This window comes from Atta cephalotes (assembly GCF_000143395.1).
Source record: "Atta cephalotes unplaced genomic scaffold scaffold00084, whole genome shotgun sequence".
NCBI classification, from domain to species: Eukaryota; Metazoa; Arthropoda; class Insecta; order Hymenoptera; family Formicidae; genus Atta; species Atta cephalotes.
The window spans coordinates 537,686-565,654 of record NW_012130148.1 but is presented as its reverse complement, the minus strand read 5'-3'; the positions used below and the strand labels follow the sequence as shown (position 1 = coordinate 565,654).

Here is a 27,969-nt window from a genome sequence, read left to right as displayed (position 1 = left end):
CATCTTTAGATTTCTTTTTATGTATAATATATTACAAATAATATTAACAATTCACTATTCTTCACTAATTTACTAAGATTTAAAAAGCAAAATTTTCGCAGAATATTTAAAACAAAATATTGTTATTATCCAACAGATTAATAAATGAGAGAGAAAGGGTTCACATCCGTGAACTTGAGTTATGTAATTTTTCCAATAATAGAGTAACTCTTTCATATATATAATATACAGTATAATTGAACATATAGGGTGTATTTTAAAAAGCGCCTACGAATCATAACGCTCTTCATGATCAAAAACTGAATCTATAAATGAATAATTTTGCAATTTTCGTATTTTTTTTTAATTATATTCCATAAATAAAATTTCTATTTATGTTATATTGTAGGAAAATTTATATATATGTATCTATTCTTTTATCTATTTAAGCCTATATCTATTCTTTTATCGATAAAAGCGCGCTTTTATCTCTGAAATTCTATAATATCCTAGAAAAAAATTTTTTATACATAATTATATATAATTTTATATACTTAATATAATTATATATAATTATATGTAATTGTATATAAAATATATCCGTTTATATTAATTATATAAGATTTATATTTTTTTATATAATATATATAAAGCATTTTTTCCCGGAATGCATATGTAAAATATATGTATATTATAGTTATATATGTATATTATAGTTATAAGCGCGTTCTGAACATGGATCGTAACGTATATACAGTATTTTCCTACATTTTCATATGCAATATTTTTCGCGAATATGACCTTAGTGTTTAACTTCTTCAAAGAAAGGGAAGTATATCGTATAAGGTTGAGTTCAAATTTCGTGCTAATTTCTAACGAGAACTGTGAAATTAGAAAAACGCGTGCATATGTAGACGAGAGAAATTAGAAATTTCACCATGTTCAAGTATCCAAATGTCATCATAGCGCATGCGCAGTTTGTTACATTTATGTTGCTATGATAAAGTTTCATAACCTTAATAGCAAACTTCTACATGGCATTAACATATTTCTAAGATTAATATCTCCTTCCGCAGAATAGATTGAAATTTTTTTCTGTCTGATTCTTTCGTTTTGTAAAACGCATCGAATGAATGTAATTTTATCAAAATTAGAGCTGAAGAAAGGTATTCTTAATAAATATTTTGTCAATTTCCTCTTAACGTTTTTAAAAACAGTAGCTAAATATTTTTCCTATAAAAAATTTAATATTAAACTCAATCGTTTCAATCATTTTATAGAAGATTGTTCAACTATTCAGGATTTAAAATACAATTGAAACAATATTCCAATGCGTTTTAAGCCTCGTTTTTGTGCATATTGCAAACGGAAACGTATACGTCAATCAGGATATTCTTTTTTCAAGTAAGATTTAAAAAAAATTTAATTAGAAATATAACTTAATATAGTTTTGTATATGTCGTCAATCTAGATTTCCATTGGATAAATCAAATCTTTTAAAGAAGTGGCTTGATAGTATGGGAATCAAGAATTGGACTCCAGATAAAAGCAGTGTTTTATGTTCAGACCATTTTGAGCAAACTTGTTTACGCAAGGTAGGAGAAAAGTATTTGACATTAAAAGATGGAAGCATTCCAACGATATTTAATAAGGTTGACTGTTTTAACAATATTGTAAAGTCAGGTAAAATCTTTATTTTTATGTTGTATGAATTTGTCTTTAATAAAAATATTAAAATACAAATATAAATATAAAGTTACATTCAATTTAGTTGTTTTGATATTAACAGAAAATATTTCTTTTCATGAAGTAACATTTGATGAGAATTTAAAACAGAATCAGAAGATACAATTCAATGATAATAAGTCTGACCTTCCTCAAAAGGCTTCTTGTAATAAATTAATCCAAACTTATTCAGATGGTAACTATTTTTTCATTAGTCTTATTATAGATACGAAAATTTGTAATTTAGTTTTTTTTAATGGTAAATTTGATCATTCGAATTACATTAATTAGTTACAATAAAGACTGTTTTATATTAAATATTTGAATGCAATAGCATAATTTAATCAACTTTGACAATGACATAATATATGTATATTCTGTTATATAAAACATAATATCATTATTAGGTATTTAAATGTTTAAAATATTTATATGCTTTTTTTTACATTAACTTTACTAATTTCATGTCTAACAGTATTTAATATGCACTAACTTGTATAAAAACCTTATATCCATACTTGGTCATGTAACTGAATTGTTCAAATGTGATTTGTTATTTTTTTTCCATCAGAAGTCTTACACCAATTTCTAACATCATGGACATAACTTTTATGCAAGTGGTCGAATTTGTTATAAATCAAAGTATTTCTATACTTTGGGTCCATCCGCATTGCTTAAAATCTTTTAAAATTTTTGCATTTCAAATGAGATAAATATATATTTGGGTGTTAAAGGAGAAAGCAAAGATGCTGAGTGTAATAAATGCAAACAACGTGAACAGACCTTATATATATAAGAATATGAATATAAAAATAATTTCCAAAGAATTATTTAGTGTGATAAAACATACATGGAATAAGATAATAATTAATATGAAAAATCCTTTATGAAAATTTTTATTTTTTACAGATGAAGATATAGACAGACTATTGATGTTTAATAAGACTGAAATTGTAAACCTTGATCATCATTATCACATTTCTCCATCAAGACTAATTGAGAAACTCATAAAAAGTCAAGAAACATTAAAGAAGAGACGAGATAAAATTCAAATACAAAGGCAACAGCTTCGACGTTTTAAAAATTGCATAACGAGCTTAAAAGAAACAATAAAGGAATTACAATGCCAGCGCATGATGTCAGAAAAATGTTTGAACTGTATGTCTATGGTTATATCGCATAGAATACCCGAATATCCAGATGAGATAAAATCTAAAAATGTCTAAATTGGAAACTACTGTGTCATATATTACATCAAAAATCACTCGTTGCATAAAGGACATTGGTCATTAATTTTTACGTATATATTATTTTGTTTTTCACAATCATATATATCATATACGCCTATTATAATATACTTATGACGTATTTTAAAATAAAACATATTTATTACGTGTGTTAAAAATAAAGAAATAAGTATTTTTGAGAATTTGTATTTTCAACTTATATAATATATATATATAATTATAACTAATTATTAGAATTGGGAATGTTACAGTTTGTTCCACAAGAGCGTACGAGCTATTTCTCCTAAAAAAAAAATAATTATTAAAAATTTGATTTGAATCTATTAATAAATTCAATAAATTAAAATGTGTTTGCTTAGTAAGTTATCTAATTCTTTGTTATCAAGTATGGCCTAGTAGCCGTTTTTCGATGTGTTTTTTGCTCAAAAAAGATTTTTTTTTATGAACCGCCAACCGTATTCGGAATCAAGCAATTATTTAAAATCGTCTACTTCCTTTAAGGATATATCCACGCAATTTGCATAGCTGCATAAACGTATGCATAAAAAAAAGAAAATTATCCAATCACATTTTACGTGCGTCTTTATAGGAGAAGTGCGATTGGATAATTTTCTTTATACATACATTTATGCGGCTATGCAAGTTAGTGTGGATATATCCTAAGTTTGGATCTACAATAGATGTTTTAAGCTTTAAGCCGTAAAAAATTGACCAATTATAGTCGAATGTAAGAAGAATATAGTTATATTAACCGTATTATTTCATAATAATATATAAAAATTGACTAATCACAATCGAGTATTTGATGGTAAGAAGGGAATATTCGAAAATGATTGATCAATTTTTACAGATTACGGCATACAACATACGATTACGGCCAATATTAATGTTCCCTAATGCGTGATCTACAATGGCAGTATCAGTAATGAATGAAGCTGTAAGAGTAAGAAATTGACCAATCACAGCTGATTATTCTTCTCATATTCAACTATGATTGATCAATTTCTATGCCTACTCAATTTAAGACAGTAAGATGTAAGCAGTAAGAGAATCAATATGTTGACTACTGCTTATGTTATGGCCTTACGGACTCTACCGTGATTGGTCAATTCGCTTATTGCTTACATTTTACTGCTTAAGTTTTTTTATGTGTCATAGTCTTTATGCGTTGTGCAAGAATCTGTGCTTTCCGCAGGCTTAAGGTCGGATTTACACCTTGAAAAGCGGAAACCAATCGGAACTCGCGGTAGTAATAGGCAATACATTCCGTTTGTCTGCTTCTGTCTTTCCACGAGCACTGATTGACTTCCGCTATTTTACTTTCTGTTAAAGTGTGAACCCAGCCTAAGAATCAACAACGGCTGCATTCGCTTTGGGATTTATAGCAAGCTCTCATTGGATATTGTTCGTCGCGTCCAGTATGCAATAGGCATAATAGACATAACTAATCAGAAGCGATTCGCTGTTGTGGTTTCATATTTTACTGTTTACTGATTGGTTACGCGATACATGGTACGGGGCAAATATGAGGGCTTCTCATGGAATTCTATTCTAAAGCGTTGTGAGCGCTAAACCGGACCCAACTAATACTTAAGCTGTGTTCCAAAATTTACTGCTAATACTAAAAATCTAGTGCATGTTGACGTAAACTATAAATTTTCAGTGCAACTATAAATTTTCCTTGCAGTAAATTTTGGAACACAGCTTAAGTATTAGTCTAGAGACCCTCTAATCAGAGTCACGACACGAGACGATTTGAGCCAACAGGTAGTAGTTTTAACAAAATCGATAATAGAGAGAGAAATATATTAGTATCTCTGTCTAACTTTAACGTAGCGTTAAGATTAGAATATAAGATTAAAATCTCAATACTTATTTTTGGGTGCTTTCCATTTAATGACACTCGACGAGTGTCGTTTTATCTTTGTCATTCTGAATATTAACAGATAGAACGACGCTTGTGTCATCAAATGGAAAGCATCCTTTTTTGATCGACATTCATAGTCGGTTCTTATTTCAAGACCTTCTTAAGTAATATCTTAAGTAATATCTTAAGATGCTAATGTTTTCTGATTGGTTCATGACTTCTTAAGACCGTCTTAAGTTCAATCATGAACTAATCAGAGAGCCGCATTAGGCCGGAATCAAACTATGCATTGAAGATTGAGATCAAAGATTAAAGATTGAAATTTCACCAATGAGGACAAAGAAGTTTTGGCTTCTTTTATTCTAATTGGTCAAACTTTAATCTTTCAATCTTTAATGTATAGTCTGATTCCGGCCTTATGGCTTCTGCACACTGAAGCGGAAACGCTTGCCGCGTGGCAAAATGTAATGTGATAACAGTAAACTTATAGCTCCTAATGTGTTCATTGGTTACCGCATCTTATTTTGTCGCGCGGCAAGCGTTTCAGTTTCCAGTGTGTAGGAGCCATTAGCGTCTTAAAACACTACTTAAGACCAGAATCAGACTACGCATTGAAAATTGAGATTGAAGATTGAAGATTGAAATTTGACCAATGAGGACAAAGGAATTTTAGTTCTTATTGTTTTGATTGGTCATATTTCAATCTTTCAATCTTCAATCTCAATCTTCAATGCGTGGTCTGATTCTGGCCTAAGCTATTTTGAAATAAGAACCAACTGAACCATCCTTTGTTTCTTCTAAATATTTTTTCCATTGTGCGCAGACCCTAATTCATATGCCGCGATCTTCCGCGCCTGTCGCTACTGTTGCTGCCCACATTCTCCAAAGTGTTCTTTGTACTCCAATTGGCTCTGATTACTCTGGAGTTGAAACGAATATGGCCGTCTGACAAAACATTCCAGACATAGCAGCGATCGACGACATCGTGTCGCTTTTATTCGGACATGTTGAACGGCCATGGAACCACGTTATCTTGACCGAAATTTCTCGTCGTACGAGTGACGCAACGACGTCGACATAAACGTGGGATTGGAGAAACTGCGGAAGGTGCGCGCGGTCATCCGCGAGGAACTCTATTCTCTAGTTCGTCTGTGAGGAAAAAAAAGTAATAGATACGCAGACGGTCTAGCTGGCGATCGGGAGGGTGAACGGATCGCGAAACGATCGTGAACCGATTTGTGACGTATCATCGCTCCACAACGAGGACGATAGAGAGAAAGAGAAAGAGAGAGAGAGAGAGAGCGAGAGAGAGAAAAAGAGAGAGACAGAGATAGAGATAAAGAAGGAATTGATCGTTCAAGATCATGACAATTTTATCGAAGAAGAAGACGAATGCGTCGAAGGATAGAACGCGTGAGGGAGGCGCCGGATCCGAGGTCGATGTCCATCACGGGGTCGTGCAGAACGAGCACAGTTCCGGCAGCATTGCGCTCCCGAACAGTCCTTATCAGGTGAGAGACGGAACGCGATTTCCGGACTTTGCTCTGTCTCTCTGCTTAAAAGGAGCAGGTTTTAAAACAGAAGTTTTGCCAACTCGCTGACTAGGTACGGGGCGCCAGCGGCTTTGCCGTCGATCTACATGGAGTCCAAAGCGATCATGGATCTCATAGCGGTTCTCTCGTGTTAACTGGCAACTCGTACGAGGTATAACACACACAGGATTATCCCTCCCTTTGCTTTGGATAGCCTTGGTATTGTATAGATTATTTTGTGCATTGACAGTGATGTAAATATTAAATGTTAAGAAAAAGTGTTTATCGCTAACAAATATAGAGACAACAGTAAAATAATTAACAATGCATGAATAATATTTATGTTATATACAGTCAATAATTGTACAATTGATTGCTTAGGCTCCTATTCTATAATTCTTAACAACAGTAATGATATCATATTATATAATGATATATTGCCATTGTACAGCTTTTTTTATTTTATATAAATCTATGTAAAGACAATATTTCGATATCATTATTATCGTTAAGAATTATAGAATAAGGATCTTATAATTAGTCAAAAAATTTTGGAGAGATTTGTTAATATCTAATGTTTTTATTACAGACAAACGACCGCCGCGAAGACAAACATTTTGAAGATGGGAGTGGCCCAAGTCATGGTAAACGTCACAGACAGAGAGTCAGTCCCCACAGGTATTTGAAAAAGGCACAAGGACTAAAAATGGATGTTATAAAATACACTTGTGTGTTGTAATATAATTTACATAAAATAGGATATGCAGAAGGTATTTTACACGCTTTTACGGTATAGGTTTATGTTTATATTTAATAAGAGATCTACTAATCTTTTAATAGCTGTATTGGTAGACCTTCACGCACAAAACGTGAACGAGAGAGGGATAGAGGCAGGGAAAGAGAGAGAGAAAGAGAACGCGAGAGACAGGCTACCCCACCTGCTGCTTCTTGCAATGGTTCGCAAGGTAATGAAAGATTTACTAAAAAAAATCTTTTTTTAATTTGTACAACAGATCATCAACCATTCAAATAAAATTCTGATGGTTATAAATATGGAATACAAGATAATAAATTCTATTTATTTAGGCACGGATACTAACGTAAGTGGAAGAGTAGGCATTGTCGGAAATACCTCAAATTTAGATGAGCTGGCAACTGGCTACAACAGTGGAGATGAGTATACAGGACGTACTGAAAATAATCTTACGTTAGCTGAATGGCAGGAGGTAAGTATTATTAAATCATATATTTTTTATACAAATACAATACACTGTCTAACGCTTATATCAAACCAGAAATTGAAATTGAGATTGAGATTGAGTTTGAATTTAATCAGTCAAAATAAAGTTCACTAAACTTGTGATACTGGTTTTCTTTCTTTTGATTAAATTCAGTCTTATTTTCAATCTCTAATTTGGTACAGATTTAACATATTACGTTCTATATCCTCAATAATCTAGAGAGATAGATGGTTTGAGAAACGTCTGAAAAAAAAGGGGCTTATATTAAAGAAGATGGCGGAAGATGGAGCTTGTTTATTTAGAGCTGTAGCAGATCAGATTTATGGCGATCAAGAAATGCATGGCGTTGTACGAAAACATTGTATGGATTATATTGTAAGTGTAACACAGGTAGAATAATACGTTATGCTATTTTAATGCAATTTAATGAAAAATTATTTTCCTTTCAGGCTTCTAATCAAGAATTTTTCTCCCATTTTGTGGCAGAAGATTTTAGCACGTATGTAGACAGGAAAAGACAAGAGTATGTACATGGAAATCATATAGAGATGCAAGCTATGTCAGAAATTTACAATCGTACTATCCAATTATATTGTTATAGCACTGGTATGTACTTTTTTCATTTATATTGTAAGGTTTCTTATATTGCTTTTGATCTTGTTATTGAACTATTTTTTTTTTATAGAACCTATCAATATTTTTCATACTATGGTGGAAAGTGATGAACCAATGAATGAACCAATCCGGCTCTCATATCAGCGTGGCAGTCATTATAATAGTATAGTTGATCCATTTAAAGCTACTGTAGGCGTTGGACTTGGTCTACCATCATACAATCCTGGTGCCGCTGATCGAGCTCTGATATCAGATGCAGTTCGTCAGAGTGAGGAATTGCATATTGAACAAGTAATTATTATAAGATCATAAATATGGATTTTTTTAATTTTACAAATATCCAAAAGATCAAATGTTTCTATTTTATGAAAGACAATGCTGGAGGATAAAATAAAGGCTACCGACTGGGAGGCGACTAATGAAGCTATTGAGGAGCAAGTAGCCCGTGAAAGCTATTTGCAATGGTTGCGTGATAATGAAATGCGTAAGGCAGTAAGTAAAAATTTAACGATTATCATATTAATTACCCTTCTGTTGGAGCAAAAAAACTCAGTCATGACTTTTGAATTAAGCGATCAGCCAGTAGTAGCAGTACGAGCACAGTTACGAGCGCGCAACATAATCATTCACACTTTCATTCACATGGAGGTCGTGGACAACAGCGTAGCCATACCTCTTCTCCGACTACGACACAAACTAGCCAAGATAATTTACGTAATTCTCCAAAGGTCTTTTTTGTCTTTTATTCTTCCAACGAAAATTTAAGAAAATTTAATTTATTTCACATAAGAGACGTTTGTTGTGATTATTAGGTCAGTGATGCAGTACGATATAACAAGAGATCGCCGCAACATCAATCAACTCAAGGATCTAGCATATCTCATTTGCCGTCAGATTTTGAGGCGAAAATGATGTCGCAAGAACCTGTACCAGGAAGCAGCAAGGAGGCAAATGCATCACCCGATATCTCATTGTTCAATCGCCTCCCTCCTGAAGTATTCGGTGAAAATATGTTCTTAAATTATGTTATCTATATTTTAAGGAAAGAAAAACTAATTACTACTATTTTTTAAAATAAAAATTTGATACTTTTGACATATAATATACATATTAATGTACACACACACACACACACACACGCGCGCGCGCGCGCGCGCGCACATATTTTTTGTTTATAATTAAAATTAAATTAAAATTCAGTTTTAAATAGAAGAAACAAGATTTATCAAAATGTTATCTTATGCTATACAATTTGCTTAATTTAAATTTATAATGTACTATTTACTCAAAGTAAATATTAATTAAGGATTTTCTCTCCTAGAGAAATCTTACATTAAACTATAAGAATTTTGTTGCACTTTCATCAATTTCTAATTTTCTAGGTTTGACGGATTGGGAAGATAGCCAAATACTTTCACAAGTGTTGGCAACGTCACAACAAGAGTACTTGGATAGTTTGAAGCAGTCACGCGTATCCATGTCCACCGGAAACGATAGCGCCAATACGATAGAGTCTAGTAACAGTTCTATTAACAATTCTTGAAATGCGGTCAGTAACGACAAAGTTCAAAAGATATCAGAGTAAAGATATATACATTTATATATTGCAATATCATCTAATCCCGTATAGTGATAGGACATAAAGCGATTTGCTTTCTTATCCGTGAGTAAATGTTGCAATAATTATTTGGTTTCTTTTCCCATCTTTTCTCTTTATCTCAACAAAATAACGTACGTATGAGATTTTCTATGAGTACGTATATTACAGTCGTTAAACGCTTTGTTAACACTTGCAAAGTAGCTGCGTATCTTCATTTCGTTGTGGGTACCTTTATATTATCATAGAAAATAACTCGCATCATTTCTTCCGAAATTATGACTGTAAAAAAAAGAAATGTTTTGCTATAATAACCACTACCAATCTATGTTATACTCCTCTTGTGGTTTGACGTTTATCTCCATAAAATACGCAATCCGTTTTTAGGCAGAATATATATTGTTTGATAATCGTGATGTTTTCTCTTGATATAGTTTAGGTCACAACGCTTTAGAAAAATCTGCATTGCATTATTTGTAAAAAAAGAGTATAAATAAAATATCATTTAATTGTAATTTTAATTTGTCGACATTTAATTTACCATCCAAATATTGTCATAATATAAGTGAGATATAAATGTAAAAAGATTTTTTAAATATATATCCTTTTTTAATTTTACAATTTAGAACAAAGTGTGTTTAAGTTTTTTAACACGAATTCGATTATATATTTTCTTAGAGTTTTTAATTTAATAATTTAAGGTAGGGAAAATAATTTATAAAATAAATAGCCACTTATTCAAACTCTTTAAAACTCCTCAAACAATAATAATTATCCTTGATATTGTGTAAGCAGCACATAAATTTATGTTATTTAAATTAGAAAAGTAAAACACACACACACACACACACACACATATCTAAGAAAATATTTCTGTTTATATAATTTACTTTAACAGACTGAATAGTCCTTCAATAAGTAGAACTATATATCACAATCAAAATATTTTTACTTATCTTAGATAAAATCCAATTTCGTGAAATTTAAATTCAACTTTAAACCTTCAGTTTCTTATTTTATGAAAGATGGATGTGCACATAGATGATTACACATTTGAAAGCATACTTGGAAAAGGAACTTTTGGGTATATTATTTGAAATAAATGTGATTATATATGTACAAGTTGAATTTATTTTCTATAGAATAATATGTATTTTTAGAACTGTATATTTGGTGAAAAGAAAGAAAGACTCAAAGCCATTCGTTATAAAAGCACAAGATTTAAATGCAGCAAACCACTCACCTTCTGAGGTATATAATTACATAATATCGATTTTTTAAAGTAAAATATAAAATTTGACATATATTTTGTAATTTAGAGAACACTAGGAGAGATACGATGTCTACAAAAATTGAGACATCCAAACATAGTGTTTTATTATGGAGCATGGAAAAATAATAATTATAGCTATATTCTTCTGGAATATGCAACTAGATGTACTCTCAAGGATTTGCTAGAAAAACGAGAAATACCACTTAAAGAAGAGGTAATTTTCTATATTGTTAGATAATATAGAATTTAATAATCTAAATATTATCAAGAAAAATGTTTTTAGAATTTTAACTCGACAATTACAAACTTGCGTTATGTTAGAATTATATTAAAAATTGTATATTTTAAAGTAATATTTATTCATCGTGTGTGTAATTTATAAAAATTAAATTGTTGTCAGCATTATTATTATAATTTATATTCTGTTTATAATTGGACAGATCTGCAACATTTATAAAGTGTATTTAAAACTTATAATAATTTTGTAAATGTTTTACAAAAATAAACGCATTAATATAGATAAAAAATAGTATAGATAAAAATGATTTCAAAAATTTTTTTTGTTAGGACGCATTGTATCTATTTTCGCAAGTTACTTTGGGAGTACATCATATTCACTCAAACAAAATTCTTCATCGGGATCTAAAACCAGAAAATATTATGTTAACTGGCAGCCGCGGAGACATTGTTAAAATCGGTGACTTTGGTCTTTCAAAAAATATCCAAGAGTACGTATTATGGAGTCAATTTTAATTTTAACAAGTCGTATTTTTATGGTAGTATTGAACTGTTAAACTGCTATTCTAAAACTATCAATAAGCATCATTAAAATCACTATATCTCCAGAATTTTTTTTATTTAAATTAATGTTTCTATCACAATTTTTATTCTATCTTGTACAAAATTGTTTTTTTTTATTTCATAGAGACGCGATAACGTGTCACGCAGGATCTTATTACTATATGGCACCGGAAGTGCTAAGTGTACAGCCGTATGAACTTAAGTGTGATATATGGAGTATGGGCGTTATATTGTATGAAATGGTTACGAAGAAGTTTCCATTTCCGGCCACGGTAAATTAAATTAATTAACGGCGGGATATAGTAAAAATTAAAGTAAAAGCGCATATATTATATAATATTATATAATATTATATAAAATAATGATATTATTAAATATCATACAGAATATTAAATATCATAGAGAATTTTAACATAGAAATTTTAACAAAGAAACTTTTTTTTAAAAGAATAATGAAACATTTTTATTGTTTATATAAATAAATATGATTATCATTCCAGAGTCTAGTGGAAATTACGAAATTAGTGCACAATAGTCCGCCGGAGCCTTTACCGCAGTGGGTGTCAGCATCCATTGTGAATCTGATATCGAAGATGCTGAGAAAGAACAGTTTGTGTCGACCCCGTACTGATCAGCTAGTGCTTTGCCCTTTTCTTGTACCTTATATTATTCGAGTATATTTGAATCTTGGGCGTGACATTAATCTCGCTGAACGAGAACACGACAGTTTTAGATCATATGTTTTTTTTAAATTTTTGAATCCACAATTTTCTGAATCGAAATTTTAATTTATTTTAATTTATTTTGACATTTTAACAAACAATCTAAAAAAATGATATTACATAAACAGAAATTTGCTTTATAAAACGCGTATTAAATGGTTTTAGGAAAATCTTAACAAGATTTTTCGCAAAAGCAATCTTTATTGTGTGCCAATTAGATCTCGCACTAATTTAAATATTTTTAAAAATTTGTACATGAAATTATCTTTCACTAAAACGTGAGATAATTAAGTTTGTGTTATTCAATTATTAATTTGTATTGTATTAATTTTTTATACGGTGACATCTCCAAAAATTATTTTTTAAGTCGTGCAAGAATGATAACTAAGGCATATTTGAATTAGATGACATTTCTTTCTTAATGATTCCTTATAGGATTTTTTCTTTTATAGATAAAATACGATTGAGCTAAAAATAACTTCTCATATTTCATAATGTATAACATATACGCATTGCGTAAACTCTTATTATTGTATTAACTAATGATGTTTTGTATTAATTAATTATTGAGAGGAAATTAAATTATGAACGATGAATGTCATACCTGAGTAATTGAAAACCTGTCGTTTGAGAAGCGGTATGTAGAATCGATTTACTGCCAATGGAAACGATCAGATTTTTATCTTATTATTACGCCATTCTGCCTCGATGGAATTTCATTGTTCGACGAATTGCTATCGGGCTCCCCCGAATACGGGATGCGTAACAACCGGAAGCTAAGACCGGAATTGTATATAGATTGCTTCATTATATACCCATGTGACGGTACTGAAAAACCGTACAGTTCACATCTCGTTAGTACAGATATTACTCAGGTTTTTTATTGTCATTCCAAACTCTCTTTTTCGTGATCATTGATATTATTTGATATAGTGTGAGAGAATTGAAAGAATCGTCTTGAAGGAAAAAAGTATTTAGTGCAAGAGCAAACTGAAAATCTGTAATAAGTAGTTTATTTTTATATGTGTATTTATTGTTTGAAAGTGTATTTGAGTTTTTAAGATTTTGTGAATTGAGGATTTATTTTTATTTGGCGTTTATTTTTGGGTTCTGTCAAACAGTTCTATCTTATCTCTTTTTCTTCTCCAATGTGGAGAAAAAAAAGATTCTTCTTTTGACGAATCAAACAAAAAGTTTAATTGAAAGAACTTACGATTTCGTAATTCGTCATTACATGTTTTTTAATGAGATAAAATTCTATCAAACAAACTCCATGTTCAGATCATTATATCTGGAGGATCCTGATCATCGAGTAATGGACGATACATGACACGTGCGTTGAAGTATAAGTCCTATCCAAAATAAGTGAATTAAAAAGAAATATCATAAAGAATTCATTCTGTGAAATTAAATACTTAATCTATGATTTTTTCTCTTTATCCTTTTCTGTTCTGCGCATATTAGACTTCACTTTGTTAATTGTTAGTTATAATTATTATACAGGGTGTCTCAGAATGATCGTCAAATATTTCGTGTGCTGGTAGAGCGGACTAAACTGAGTCAAAAAGTTCTCTACTATTTTGCAATTTTCGCAATGGTTAACAAGATATTGTTGACAAGATTGTTAACAAGACACTCTGTATCTACTTCTTTTAATGTTAAGAAAATAAAAACATGTTTAAGAATTTTAATGTTTTAATTAAGGATCAAATTTTTTAATTTCAATTTTTTTTTAGTTATTAACATTTATATATTTTATATATTTATAATTAGTATTCATTAAATCATTTACAATCTAAAAAGATTTTAATCTCTATTTTAATAAAATAGAAGATTATTTATAGGATCATTTTGGATTGCGAGAAAGTTAAAATTTCGTAGTAAAATTTTCACAAATTGAATTTAATTTTAATTCACTCGTCTTTTGCAGACAAAATAAATTCAAGAAACATAATCGTATCCAAAGATGTGGTGGATCTTATTATTAAGCTGCTGGTTATATCCTTCGTGGAGTATGACTTGGTATCCTCCAGTTACCTTGAAGACGATGCACGGGGAACAAATAGATCTTGTGAATGCTAACTCTACTAGTCCTATTTGGACAAGAAATACTGCGAGTAACGGCGTTTCAATTGATGGACCAGAATCTGTCGATTTGATCGACTCAGGGCAATCTCCCATCAATTCTGTCGATCGCGATCGCGAACCGCTAGACGAAGTAGAGCACATCGAACCTAGGCAGTGGCCAGGCAAGCCGGATATCCTACCGACTCGCAGTACCGCACCTTTCACCACAGAAAGGTCTTTGCCACCTAGATCTCCACAACCCACAACGTTGGCGCAAAGAGATCCTTCAACACAAAGGTTTCTTTCTCTTTTCAAAAAGAAGATCTTTTTCTTTAGAAGATCAACATTTTTTAGTATCATTCTTTATCATTCTTTAGAAATATTTATATTGAATATATTGAGATATCAATTGTATTCAGCATCGACTGTTGAGTAATAAGCAATAAAAAAAAGAGGATGCTTTTCACGAATCTGGGGGATACGAATGTACAACAGAATTAGACTTTTTCAATTAATTTTAATTAAATTTTTACTTTAAATATGACTCGATAAATTTAATAAAATTTTATACGATTACAATATAAAGATATTACAATGTTAATCATGAACTCAATTAATTTAATATGCTGTTCAATTTTACATTTGTAAGATTTCCTACGATTACCGCACCACCTCCGACGGTCACTGTCGAGGAAGTCTTCTGTGATTTCGGGCCATCACCGTCAATGCCACTTTGCGAATGGCAAAATGGCAATGGTGCTTTGGATTGGACTTCAGGAACTGGAATGGGCACCAACTGGTTGGGTGGACCATCGGCCGATGCTAGCAGCTCAATGGAAGGAGGGTAAAAAAGTCACTGAAGATATTTGCATTTAATTAATATAATAGAAATATATAATAAGAATTATATTTTCTTCAGTATTAAATTAAGATTCTTGGCCTTTAACTGCAATTATATTAGATTATGACTGTTAGAAAAATTGGACGTGGATTTCTTCTTTTGTGTTGTAAAGAAATTATATATCCTTATATAGGATATAATTCTTCTACTATACATATACCATGCCATATATGTTTTTATGAATTTTGCTATGTTATATTTATCATTTAATGTTTTACTGATAATCTTGAACATAGATTAATGCATTAGATATGCCTTTCTGGAGACATCACAGATACCTTCAAAGGATGTGAAGTTCAAGAGTTCCGGAGGTCTTTTACACAGTCCGCAATTGGGCAGCACTGGGGTATCCGGCATTTGTTTTATGTTCAAATACACCATGGATGGTCTCAGTATCGCAGGACTACGAGTATTGCTTCATGTTGGAACGGACGCGTTCTCATTTAAAAAGGAACAGCCAGATGTAACAGAGGAATTGCCTGTAGAAAATATCACAGTATCTTGCGAACCGGCAAATCTGCCAGAAATCGTAGACGAGCGCGTAATGTGGCACGCGCAATATTATACGCTCGGAGCATGGCAGCAGGCTCAAATACTTTATACTTACCCTTTATTACACTCGGTACATTATTGTAACTTGATTCAGTCAAAATTTAATTAGTAAACACGAAGGTCTATAATTAGTAGAAAATAAAAATTACCTTTATGTTAAAATTATTGATATTGGAAAAATTATGTTTTCCAAACTGCTTTTGTAGTTTATTCAAATAGCATAGTGATTGTTCAATAGATAAAAGTTGAAGATATAAATTGTTCGAATGAAAAAATTAATATTACAGAGATTTTCAAATTTATTTACAAATATATTATTATTTTATTTGTTTGTCAAAGTCATCATATATAATGTTGGAATACCAAACTTTTCTTCTAAACTATATATAGTTTTCTATGTATTGCTTATATTTTCAACGCTTCGTGTTTCATAATATTATCAGTGTCTCTAGAAAATAATAAAAATTTTGCCAATTAGATAGTTATTGAAGGCGTGCCAGTAGACTCCACGGATCCGTCGCGTCTGTATCGCGGATATATCGCTATCGATGACATAGATCTGCAGCCTGGTACGTCGTGCGTTGGATTCTGTAACTTTGCCGCTGGCTTCTGTGACTGGAATAATGATGCGGAAGATGATTTCGATTGGACTATAGTGAGTGCGCTACCAAGTTTTATGTAACTTTATTATTCTGCGCTTGTATGTTGATAGTTTGAGAATGTATATTTTTAGAGTCGCGGAAGCGCAAATCCCACAACCGGTCCAGCGATGGATAGTTCCAGCGACCGTGCCACAGCCGGTGGTTACGCTTTTATCGATTCCGGATTCCCACGAAGACCTGGTGACACGGCGAAACTCATAAGTTCGAGCTTCCCGGCAACAATGCTGGATGCACCAATGTGCATGCATTTCTGGTTCCACATGTTTGGAACTGGAATCGGTTACCTAAAGTTATTTCTACGTCATTTTCGCAGTTCAGATACACAGCTACAAGAGATTTGGGGTCTGTCCGGAAACGCGGGCAATGCTTGGTTTATGTCACAAGTTACAATCAGCTCCCTCGATGATTATCAGCTAGTTTTCGAAGCATCAGTAGGAATTACTGGCATGGGGGACATCGCAATCGATGATATTTCATATGGCCCAGGTGCTTGCCCTGGTAGGTTCTAAGTGTTATTTAAAATTTACATTAAAACAAGAAACTGGATTTTCAATATTTGCTCGCGTAAATTATTCTTATAAACGTTAATTGTAAATTAAGATTCTCTTGCTAATAAGTTGAAAATATAATATCGTTTATAAATTCGGGAACACTTACGGTTTTTTTTTTGTTTTTTCCAAAAACTTAAATATCTCGATAAAAAAAAATGTTGAAGTTTTTAAAAATGCATTTTAAAGAAGAAAAAATAAAACTTACTTTTACATACTTTAATAAAATAACTTTAAATTGGCGTCCGCATAGGCCCCATTGGGCCCTATTGCTCCTCTTATTAACAATAAGTCTTTCTAGGAAGGAAGTCTTTGAAGGAAGGGTTTCATTGGAGCCCTTCCGACGTTTACCGTCGATGTATTCCTCAGGCAACCTGTGTAATTGGTGTGCGAGGAGAATCCATAGAAGTAAAAGCTCCTTTACACCTCTCTCTCGTTCCCGACTCTTTTTTCCGCCCCATTGTAATTCTTCTTAAGGACAAACGACAGTCCTCAGTGACAGCTGATCCTAATTCAAAGATCGCCATGTCTCTAAAGCCCAAATGAGTTTCTTCGGCCGTAACCTCAGTCCATTCCAGCTTCAGTCTCCAAGGTCCCGCTGTTCGAGTTCTCGACTTCCATGCTAACTTCATTTAATGTTCGACTAAGATCCATTTTGATTTCATGAGTATCTAAGGAACTAAACGATCCATTCACGCTGCTCACGCAGAGTCCTATATGCGAGGGTAAGGCTAAATACTCTGGGATTTCACCCGATTTTTCCCTAGAGCCATTGATAGCGACACTCCCTCAATATCATGCAGCTTTCATCTCGATAGCTCCCCCTTGACAAGAAGAAGGCAGCGGCAAGATTTTATATCTGAGGGACCGATTTATAGCTACTGTTCGAAGGAACTCTTAGTCTCATGCAGGATTTCACAGGAGTGATACTTCCTCCGGACGTTCTCCGATCCGCCACCTGGAGACACGCCCAGTTTATAGCCCAACAGAGCCACGAAGAATGCGGACCTCATCAGAAATTTTAATGTAATTCAGGAACTAAATTTCGTATAGACAAAATTTGTTACTTTAAAAAAATCTCTATTTTCTTTTTAAAATGCAAAAATTTCTCTACGATTATTTTCACCAAGGTACCTTAATGTATGTAAAAAGCAAGAAAATCACAAGTGTTTCCAAATTGAACGATATTGTATATAAGGCGTCTCATCATATTTCTCTCCAAACACATCTTAAGATCTGAGCCTGCTTTAAAAGTGTTAGCTTAATATTAAAATGGCTGATTTGTATTTAATTTCTCGAAGCATTTTGGATTCGATTCTGAAGTCTATCCCATATACTGATTCAAATTTTCTGCTTGAAATTGTTTTCTTATCGCATTAAGGAAGAAAATAAGAAAGCTAATACTATGACAGAATAGATTTAAGTTTGCTGACTGACGAGACATTTGCCTATGTCTTGCAAATACCTCGACTCTCGGCAGTTAATAGGCATAAATTATGTCATAGTGTTATCTCCTTTGTTTTTTTACTTATAATTTGACAAAAAAAAATGGTGCTTTAATAAAATTTGAAAAGTTAACATATGAGATAAATCTCGGAATCGAATCTGGGATGCTTTGAAAAAGTAAATAGTATGTATCATATTTTCACATTAAACTAATACTTCATCTCCTGTTTTATTATATCGATCAGTATTTGACTTCATAAATTAATTTCTAATCCCTTTGTATTGATTTGATAGTTTCACCTCAAGTGGCTGCTCCGATATCGCGGGATTGCACCTTTGAGATTGATGAATGTGAATGGATCAACTCGCGAGATCCAGATCGTGTCGAATGGGAAAGGGTATCTACTCAAGTGTTAGGCCCGAGGAATCAAAGGAAACCGTACAGTAGTGGACACACAGTTAATCGACGCAACGAATATTTTTTGGGCCTTGGACGTCTTCGAGGTGGTCCGCGATCATCTGGAGGTGGTACTGCTCAGCTAGTCAGTCGACAGATGAAGGCTTCCGAAGAACCGCTCTGCATTACATTTTGGTACTTTATGTTCGAGCCCTTCATTGATTCCACAGGACCTAGTTTAGGTAGAGTTTAAAAAAAATTATTAGTTTGATCGAATATTTTATCTTTGAAATGAATAATTAATTTTGTAATTTTTTTATGATTTAAATTTCATGTTTCTTTATTTAATGATTTTATTACAAGATTTCTTAATTTTAATTGATACCAAATGATATTATCTTAAAAAAAAATAGAGAATCTAAAAATTCAGTTCAATAGAATTGATTGTTGTTAGTCTGATTCCTTTTAAAATGAATGCAATTTACTGATACAATAGCGTTTTTAATTTTATAGGAGTTTTGCGATTATACATGCAAGCAGAGGGTGATAGTTCGAAAGCTAAACCTATATGGCAATTGTACAATAATCAAGGTCCCACATGGAACTATGCTCAAGCTAACATCAATCAAAACACAGACTTTAATATTGTATTTGAGGGCACTTGGGGTCCGAACAGAGCTACTGGTAGCATAGGAATTGATGATATCTCCTTTTACACCGGAAATTGCAGTGGTAAATATTTTCCCCTTTTTCTTTCTTCTGAAATAAATAAATATTTATTCCTTTTGGAGTATAGTACTATTTTCTCTTACCTAATTTTATACATTAAATTTATATTTTACATTTACATACAGTGAAACCAACGGGTGCAGTCGTTCGCCCAGAAGATTGTAGCTTTGAGAAGGATTTATGCGGATGGGAGAACATAACTATTTCCGATAATGATCGTGCTGTAATGTGGCAGCGTGCGTTTCAGACCCATCGACCGGCTCAATTATTGGACAGAACTTTTGGTGCGCCTGGCGATTTTGTATTCTTTGACATCTTTACAACAAACAAGGAATCAACAAAGGTTCAATTACAATCACCTATCATTAATGCTTCACCCGATGAAGAGTTTATATGTTTCACTTTTTGGTTCGCCGCTTTTGGCGTGGAGGAGTCCACCACTCTACGAGTAATCAAAATGCCTACCGAAGAGACTGAGAGAGAGAATGAAGGCGAACAGGAGCAACCGGTATGAATGTTACATAAAATATAATATTTAATATAATATTTAAAATATCACTTATTGTATATTCTTTTGAGCTGGTATAAAACAATTTTCATTTTCATTTTAATATTAAATACATGAACGAGCATTTTTTGGAACAAAGATGTGGTTTATTTTGGTTCATTTTTTTCTAATCTTTAATTTCATTATTGTAGTTATGGTCATTGACAGCCAAAGGATTAAATAATCCACGACCAGTATGGATGGCAGCACAAGTGGCAATTGAAGCGCGAACTCCATATCGACTTATTCTTGAGGGAAGCGCCAGTAACGGAGGCTTCGCTGTTGACGATATAAAATTTCAACCTCTATCCTGTGCAAGTAAGACTAATAAAATATAAGAATAGTAGATGGAAGCAAATAGTATCAAAATATTTGTTTTTTTTTTTCAGTTCGACCACCTAGTGCTCAACCAATCCAAAGCGAGGCTCAAAGAAAAAAATCGTCTAAGTTTCTCTTAACGTTGAAATAATCATTTTTATCAAGCATTTAACATCTAGAATTCATAATAATAATATTGTACTTAATTACATTACGAATAGAATAAATCATTTTATAATATAATATAAACTATTTTAAGTAGAATAAATCATTTTATGTAAAATAAATTATTTTAATTTAAAAAAAATGTGTTGCAAAACCATCTTTGTGTAGTCCAACAAATCTTTGTATGATTGAACGAATTAGATATACATTTACAAAAAGTTCTAATTTACAAACAATAATAAATTATAATATAAATTTTATTAAAATAAATATTGTTTTACAAAGATTGTATTTATATAAACACTTGTTTTGTAATGTACAGAATAATTAAATAATTAAAATTAATGTACAGTATAATTAAGACATTAAAATGGATGTCACGAGTACAATGATAAATTGTATATAATGATCCTGCCAAAGAAATCAGTGCTTTCATTAAATACAAATTTAAAAACTTTGGCTCTGACCTGATTTTTTAAATTAAATCGCTGTAGCTTGTTCTTATCTTCGGGAGAAAAAGATTCAACAATTATTAACTCCTTTTTATCATTACCAGCTTCTATATGACAATTTTTTCCAGCAAATCCACCTTGGAATTCCACCTCAAAACTGGAGAGACTGCATTCTTCTTCAAACTTAATAAGAACCCACTGTGGACTTCCCTATTATACATATTATATATTAGATTATGTTTGCCGTAGTAAAATATATAGTCAAACATTTGAAGAACTGATTCATAATAAAATTTGATTACTTACTGCATCAGAATTCCAACATGTTTCACTGCAATTATCAAACATATACATTTTTCCATAAGATTGAATGTTCTTATTTAGCACAGAACTCACCCTAAATAAAATATCAAATCATTATTAAAGCATTTCTTTTTCGACATATTTCAATGTATTATATGAGAGAATATAACAACTTTTTAAGCAAAGTTCTTTTTCATAACCATTTCTATTATTTACTTCATTTTATTGCAAACATAAAACAGGTAAAACTAACCGACATTCGAAGTTATTTTCTGTCAACAGAATAGACATATCGGTATCTTTATTTTTTTCTATAAGAAGAAATAATTATATCATGTTTGTGAGAATAAAGAATAAAATTTCTCGTTAACTATCCATTTAAAAAAGTCGGAGGAAGATTGTATTTCTTTCCGTTTTATAAATTAGTTTCTTTTTTTTTTCAAGCTTCTCTCCAACGATAAAACGATATTTTCTATTTTTTTTTGCTTCTCTCTGGCACTCTGAAATTTCTGAATCTGTTACCAGTTATGTGTAAACGACTTCCATTCCATTTCCAGTTTTGTTTGCCATAGTTCTCACTCTAATGACCGCATTGGAGTGAGTAGGAGCTATGATGGAACATATTGAAACATGTTGGAGCATGCGACGTAAACAAATTAATACTCATTGTGTATTTTAGATCCCACGTACAATGGAGGAAATATTAGGAATAGGAATAAATAATGGCCGTGTTTCAAATTTATTGCCAGAAAATTCTACAATTTATGTTAAGGCTTAAACACAATAGTAAGCTGTCTAAGAAGAAGCTGTCTCAGAACTCTGGTGTAAATTCGATTTATATTCCAGAGCTCTGATTGGACAGTTTATTATTCCCTATTCCCTATGTTGCCTATTGTATTTAAGCCTTTACGTGTTCTATAGATTTTTAGTACTGGCAGTCAATTTTGAAACACGGCTATTAATATTTTAACTTATTAGAAATCGCGTATTCCGATGTAACTGGTATGTGATAGATTGAAATCTTAATACATATTCCTGTTTCTAATATTTGTTCTATTGTGCACAGGCCCTATAAGCTTCCATGGATCGGAAATTTACAGTGGAACGAAACAGCGCTACTAATCACAACTCTGCAGTCATTATTTTGCTTTCTTTTCTATGATTATAATTGACCTCGATATTCCATTCCGTTATAAATTTCTGTTCATGAAACACTAGCCTTATGCTTGTATTACACTAGATTGAAAATCTGTGTTCGCGTTTGAGTCTCTTGACCAATCAAAACTAAATTAGAACCAATCAAATACTTGCCTCAAAGTTAGTGCACATGGGCTGTGTTCCAAAATTTATTGCCAAGCTGAAAATCAACAGTCTATGACCGGTATTCATAGGCTGTGGTCAAAGTCTCGCTTACAGATGCTTTGAAGCATTTAATGGATTAATTAGAAGAAAGAATTTTACAAACTGACCAGTTAAAAAACGCTTCCAAGCATCATCTCTTTGACAGTACCCATAATAAATTCCTATATTAAAGATTGTTAAGTTCAGTCTTGAGATCATGTCTTAACTCACGAGCCAATCAGAGGGCCGCATTAGACTTAAGATATTGGGATGGGAAAAAGTTCGTGGCGTTTTTTCCGCTAGATAGCATTAAATGCTCAACAGTCGGCAATTACTAATCGCATCGGCAACGTGCGTTTAAAAAGTGACATTTTAATCTTTGTTTTAAGCCGAAAAAGATTGAAATTGGTGAAGTGGATCAAAAATTATTTTATTTTGAAAATGGAAATAAAAGAAAAAATTCGCTACATTTTGTAGTATCACTACGATAAAGGCAAGAATGCTGCACAGGCTTGTGAAAAAAATTTGCGCTATTTACGGTGAAGATACTCTATCAAAATCAGCAGCACGGGAATGGTTCGCTCGCTTTCGTGCTGGAAATTTCGATGTGAAAGATGAACCTCGCTCCAACCAATCACTGAAAAAAAGTCCAATGAAATCATGGTAAAAGTCGAATGTGATAAGCATGTGAGCACTGTGGAGATTGCCAGGGAACTAGGCATTGATCACAAAACAGTTTTAAATCATTTACACAAAGCTGGATACACAAAGAAGCTCGATGTTTGGCTTCCTCACGAGTTGAGTGTTAGGAACATGATGGACCGAATTAACATTTGTGATACACTACTAAAACGGAATGAAATTGAGCTATTTCTGAAGAGAATGATAACTGGTGATGAAAAATGGATCACCTACGACAATCCAACTAGAAAAAGATCGTGGATAAAGAAAGGAGAGAAGGCGCAAACAATCGCAAAACCTAGATTGACGAGGAAGAAAGTGATGTTGTGTGTGTGGTGGGACTGGAAGGGAATCATTCATTATGAGCTGTTATCGTCCAATCAAACAGTTAATTCCGAACTCTACTGTGAACAACTGCAGAGATTACAACAAGCAATTGAGAGGAAGCGGCCAGAATTAATTAATAGGAGAGATGTCGTCTTCCATCACGACAACGCTCGACCACATACATTTTTGATGACTCGGCAAAAATTGTAAGAGCTTTGCTGGGAAGTTTTAATGCATCCTCTGTATAGTCCTGACATAGCACCCTCAGACTATCATTTGTTTAGGTCTCTGCAGAACTCTCTTAATGGTGTAAAGCTAGCTTCAAAAGAGGCCTGTGAAAATCACTTGAAGCAGTTTTTTGATCAGAAACCACAGAAGTTCTATCGCGATGGAATTATGGCTCTGCCCCAAAAATGGCAAAATATTATAGAAAATAATGGAGCACATTTGGTTTAAATAAATTGATTTCAAAACTCTAAGAAAAACACTTTAATTTTACTAAAAAAATCGCCACGAACTTTTTCCCATATCCAATATTACTTAAGATGGTCTTGAGATAAGAATCGACTATGAATACCGACCTATGTTATGTATACTATACATTTTCAGCATTGACAGTGAATTTTGGAACACATAGTAGGGGGGGGGGATTTGTTTTTTGTAGCTGAACTTTTAGAACTTAAAGATATGGTATATGTTTAATATTTGGTAAAAGCGGTATATGTTTAATATTTGGTAAAAGCGAAACGAAGTTCTAGTGCAGTCTAGTGCAGGGTATCAATGGCCTAATTTCCACTGAGGATTTAATCAGGATCAGAATATAAAAACCAACCAACTACAATCGAGTATTCCCCTGTTATAGTCGAACAGGGGAATGTTCGACTGTAGTTGATTGGTTCTTACATTCTGATCTAGATTAAACTCTCGGTGGAATCTTGGCCAATCATGAAACTTTATCCCTAGAATGGAAAGTGAAAAGTGAAAATTTTCTCCATTAATTTCAATGATAAAAATTTTTACTTTTCATTTTCCATCCTAAGAATAAAGTTTTATGATTGATATCCAGGAATCAAAAATAGACAATATTCCTTTTTACAATGAGTGCAACGTTTTGATTGATCAAAAAGCAGTCGCCATGTTCCAGGATGCACAACTGCGCGTAGTGCGTATTCTCTCAATGAAATGGGCTTAGTTTACATCGTGCACTTGATATATATTAACTAGTAACTTTTTATTTCTTCTAAATTATTTTAACTTCAGCAATGTATTTAAAGAATGATGTACTAAATTGGTACAATATACATCATAATGATTAATTAAATACATATATCATGTATATGTTTTATTGCCGAAATTAAGATCATTCAATAGAAAGTTACTAGTTAGTATCAAGTGTACGATGTAAACTAGGCCTTATATTCTTATATCATGATCATTCATCTATCTCACCTTTTACTTTCTGATATTACTCCGGCCATTCCACGAAAGAACATGGAAGAAGATAGATGTTGAAGAATTTTGTCATTTTGTCGTGTTGCTGATTCTTTAAAACGGTACGAGTCCCAGACAAAGCAACGCATACAAAATTTTGGACGAGATTAGGTCGTTACTCTGAAGCATGGCAGAGTATCTCGACTCTGAAGCGGATGTGAGCGAGGTAAAGTCTTTTCTTTCCATTTTCTCGCCACGGAAAGTCCTACGCAAAAATCTTATACGACAAAGCTCTGCAACGACATTTGGTGCTAATAACGTGTGCGGCTGTATTACAGGGTGAGGAGGAATTGGACCAGAATGAGAAGAAAAAATTGAGGAAGTTGAAGGCGGTGGAGGAGAGCGACGACGAGGAGGAAGGTAAGGAAAGTCGCAGCGCAAGCCTTTCGCGATTTTTTTATGTATATGAATCTTGACAGATGCCGATTTATTGATGATAATTGTTCCAATTATTTCGTAGTTTGCTGTTTTTTATTGGACATGGAACCTCTAAAATCTGCTCTAAAAGTAATTGTTAATTTTTATTTAGTAATCTTTAGTAATCTTAGAATATTTCGTTTATTTCTTTTCCCTTTTTGTCTGATTCTCATCTCTTTGTTATCTTGATTTATTTATTCTCTTTCCCTTCTCTCCTTTATTATCTGCTTTCTCTTTAATTTATTATTGCACTCAATAAGAATTGTTTAACAAAATCTGTTTAGAGTTATTTTTATTATTTATTAATAATTAATTTAATCAGGCCATGTTCTGATATATACTATCAGTATTGAAAATTTTTGGTTTATGTTTTGTTTATGTTATGTATATTATAAATTTTCAGTACTGGCATACAAAACAAAGCTTTACAGAGATGTTCTTTTGCTAATGTTAAAAAACTTTTAATTTATATATAAAAAGATATAAAAAATATCTAAATAAGTAGGATAGAATATTTCAACATTGCTGAATGCAGATAGCATAGAACATTCTAGCAATGTTGCTAGAATGTTCCATGCTACGTGAACAAAATAAAAATTAAGATGCATTTTCACTAGCCACTCAAACTGACCGTTTCAATGACAAAAAAGATCAAATAATGATTTTTGTCATAGAACTATTAGAGCGACACATCTCAAATTATTATTAGCAATTAAGTTATTCCAATTGCATTGAATTCTTTCATCTAGATCAGCAGTGGAAGAAAAGAATAGATTAGGTTACATATATATCATGGTCAACGCTGTTCAATCTGATTGACAGGATGCAGTAACACCGTCAACAGTATTTGAGTGTTTGACGCTTGTACTCCAAATTTTCAGCCACTGGAATAGCAGCACATGAAATTGTACCTTCAAGTTGCTAGAAAGAACAAAATTGTCTAAAAGATTCTGAAAGTAGAAGACTCAAAGAACTTGTAATGTGAAATTGCTTTATTTGATATTGCAAAAAGCATTGCAGGCATTGCTTTGTTTGATGATGCTTTATTTACAATTTACATTATATTTACAATATAGATATTATTTTGTGTGAAGTAAATAATAAAATTGAATATTTATGGAGATTTTTTCTGATTCTGATTACTAATTTCTTATCTTGCATGTTTCCATTTTCATAAAAATGTTCATTATTATTTTAAACTTGTATATTTTTTTAACTTTTTAAATACTTAATATATTTTGTTTTTCATGTTTAGCTTTATATTAAAAGTGCTAAACAAAAAATTTAAGTAGTATTAAGTGACATTCTGTAATTGAATGTGTCTTTTAAAAAGAAGTGATTTATATTTTGCGTTATATCAAATGAAGGTTTTTAAAAACAGATTAGAGCAAAAAAATGGAATATCATTTAAAAGAAAATTTTTTCCCTAATGCCAAGTTTTTCCTAGGAAAATAACACTAAAAAGTTCTCTACATAGAAGTCGTAGATGGTCGCAATCAAATATAAGAAGAAGACTCGATTAGAATTGGTCATTTTCCTATGACTTAAGACTCCATGACCGTCTATGACTTCTATAGAGGACCCTTTATCTATACTCATGATGTACACTATTAACATACTATATATATATATATATATATATATATTTATAGATAATAAGAATCAATAAACACTGCTATTATTCTTTTTATGTGCCTAGTTAATTAGATTAGCTTCTAATATATTATATCTAATATTAATTTTTTAATTGTTATTTATTTACATACTTATGTATGTATCTGTATGTATAGTGTACAATATAAATATATTTTGATCAATGAATACGTGGACCATTATTCTTTTTCTGTTTCTTTTTTATTCTTTTTATATGTATATTTAGTTAATTAAAAAAGATTTACTTCTAATACATCATATTAGATTTATTTAATTTATATTAATTTTTGAAATTATAATTTATTTGTATAATGTACAAACACACACACACACACACACACATATATATATATATATATATATATATATATAT

The 27,969-nt window shown here is 31.8% G+C and overlaps 6 protein-coding genes across 6 annotated transcripts in view; 5 read left to right on the top strand and 1 right to left on the bottom strand.

Moving 5' to 3' along the window:
• The first annotated feature begins 1,309 nt into the window (after positions 1-1,309).
• LOC105624658 (THAP domain-containing protein 1-like) lies at positions 1,310-2,930 on the top strand. The gene is made up of 4 exons (XM_012206014.1): positions 1,310-1,383; positions 1,451-1,662; positions 1,790-1,900; positions 2,614-2,930. Exons 1-4 carry the CDS (start codon positions 1,310-1,312, stop codon positions 2,928-2,930), a joined length of 714 nt encoding a protein of 237 aa, XP_012061404.1.
• Positions 2,931-6,182: 3,252 nt separating this feature from the next.
• On the top strand, positions 6,183-9,749 carry LOC105624657 (OTU domain-containing protein 5-B). Its single transcript, XM_012206013.1, has 12 exons — positions 6,183-6,329; positions 6,424-6,522; positions 6,940-7,028; positions 7,191-7,315; positions 7,437-7,576; positions 7,811-7,966; positions 8,041-8,197; positions 8,277-8,497; positions 8,579-8,698; positions 8,779-8,934; positions 9,019-9,208; positions 9,589-9,749. Exons 1-12 carry the CDS (start codon positions 6,183-6,185, stop codon positions 9,747-9,749), a joined length of 1,761 nt encoding a protein of 586 aa, XP_012061403.1.
• Positions 9,750-10,828: 1,079 nt separating this feature from the next.
• LOC105624681 (serine/threonine-protein kinase Nek5-like) lies at positions 10,829-12,665 on the top strand. The gene is given in 6 exon segments (XM_012206035.1): positions 10,829-10,920; positions 10,958-11,054; positions 11,123-11,290; positions 11,644-11,804; positions 12,002-12,149; positions 12,378-12,665. Coding segments are annotated over 6 exon segments (954 nt in total).
• A 1,900-nt stretch (positions 12,666-14,565) lies between these two features.
• On the top strand, positions 14,566-20,917 carry LOC105624680 (MAM and LDL-receptor class A domain-containing protein 1-like). Its single transcript, XM_012206034.1, is given in 10 exon segments — positions 14,566-14,963; positions 15,316-15,510; positions 15,817-16,189; positions 16,598-16,774; positions 16,832-17,279; positions 19,070-19,414; positions 19,686-19,904; positions 20,027-20,409; positions 20,601-20,766; positions 20,838-20,917. Coding segments are annotated over 10 exon segments (2,784 nt in total).
• A 391-nt stretch (positions 20,918-21,308) lies between these two features.
• LOC105624656 (nuclear receptor 2C2-associated protein) lies at positions 21,309-21,977 on the bottom strand. Its single transcript, XM_012206012.1, has 3 exons — positions 21,940-21,977; positions 21,690-21,780; positions 21,309-21,593 (listed from the first exon to the last, which is right to left on the bottom strand). The coding sequence occupies exons 1-3, from the start codon at positions 21,975-21,977 to the stop codon at positions 21,309-21,311; spliced, it is 414 nt and encodes a 137-aa protein (XP_012061402.1).
• A 3,585-nt stretch (positions 21,978-25,562) lies between these two features.
• LOC105624654 (transcription elongation factor SPT6) overlaps positions 25,563-27,969 on the top strand; it is a 9,545-nt gene continuing 7,138 nt past the window's right edge. The window contains 2 exon segments of the mRNA XM_012206011.1: positions 25,563-25,692; positions 25,805-25,886. Coding sequence (XP_012061401.1) covers positions 25,654-25,692; positions 25,805-25,886 — 121 coding nt within the window. The 5' untranslated portion in view covers positions 25,563-25,653.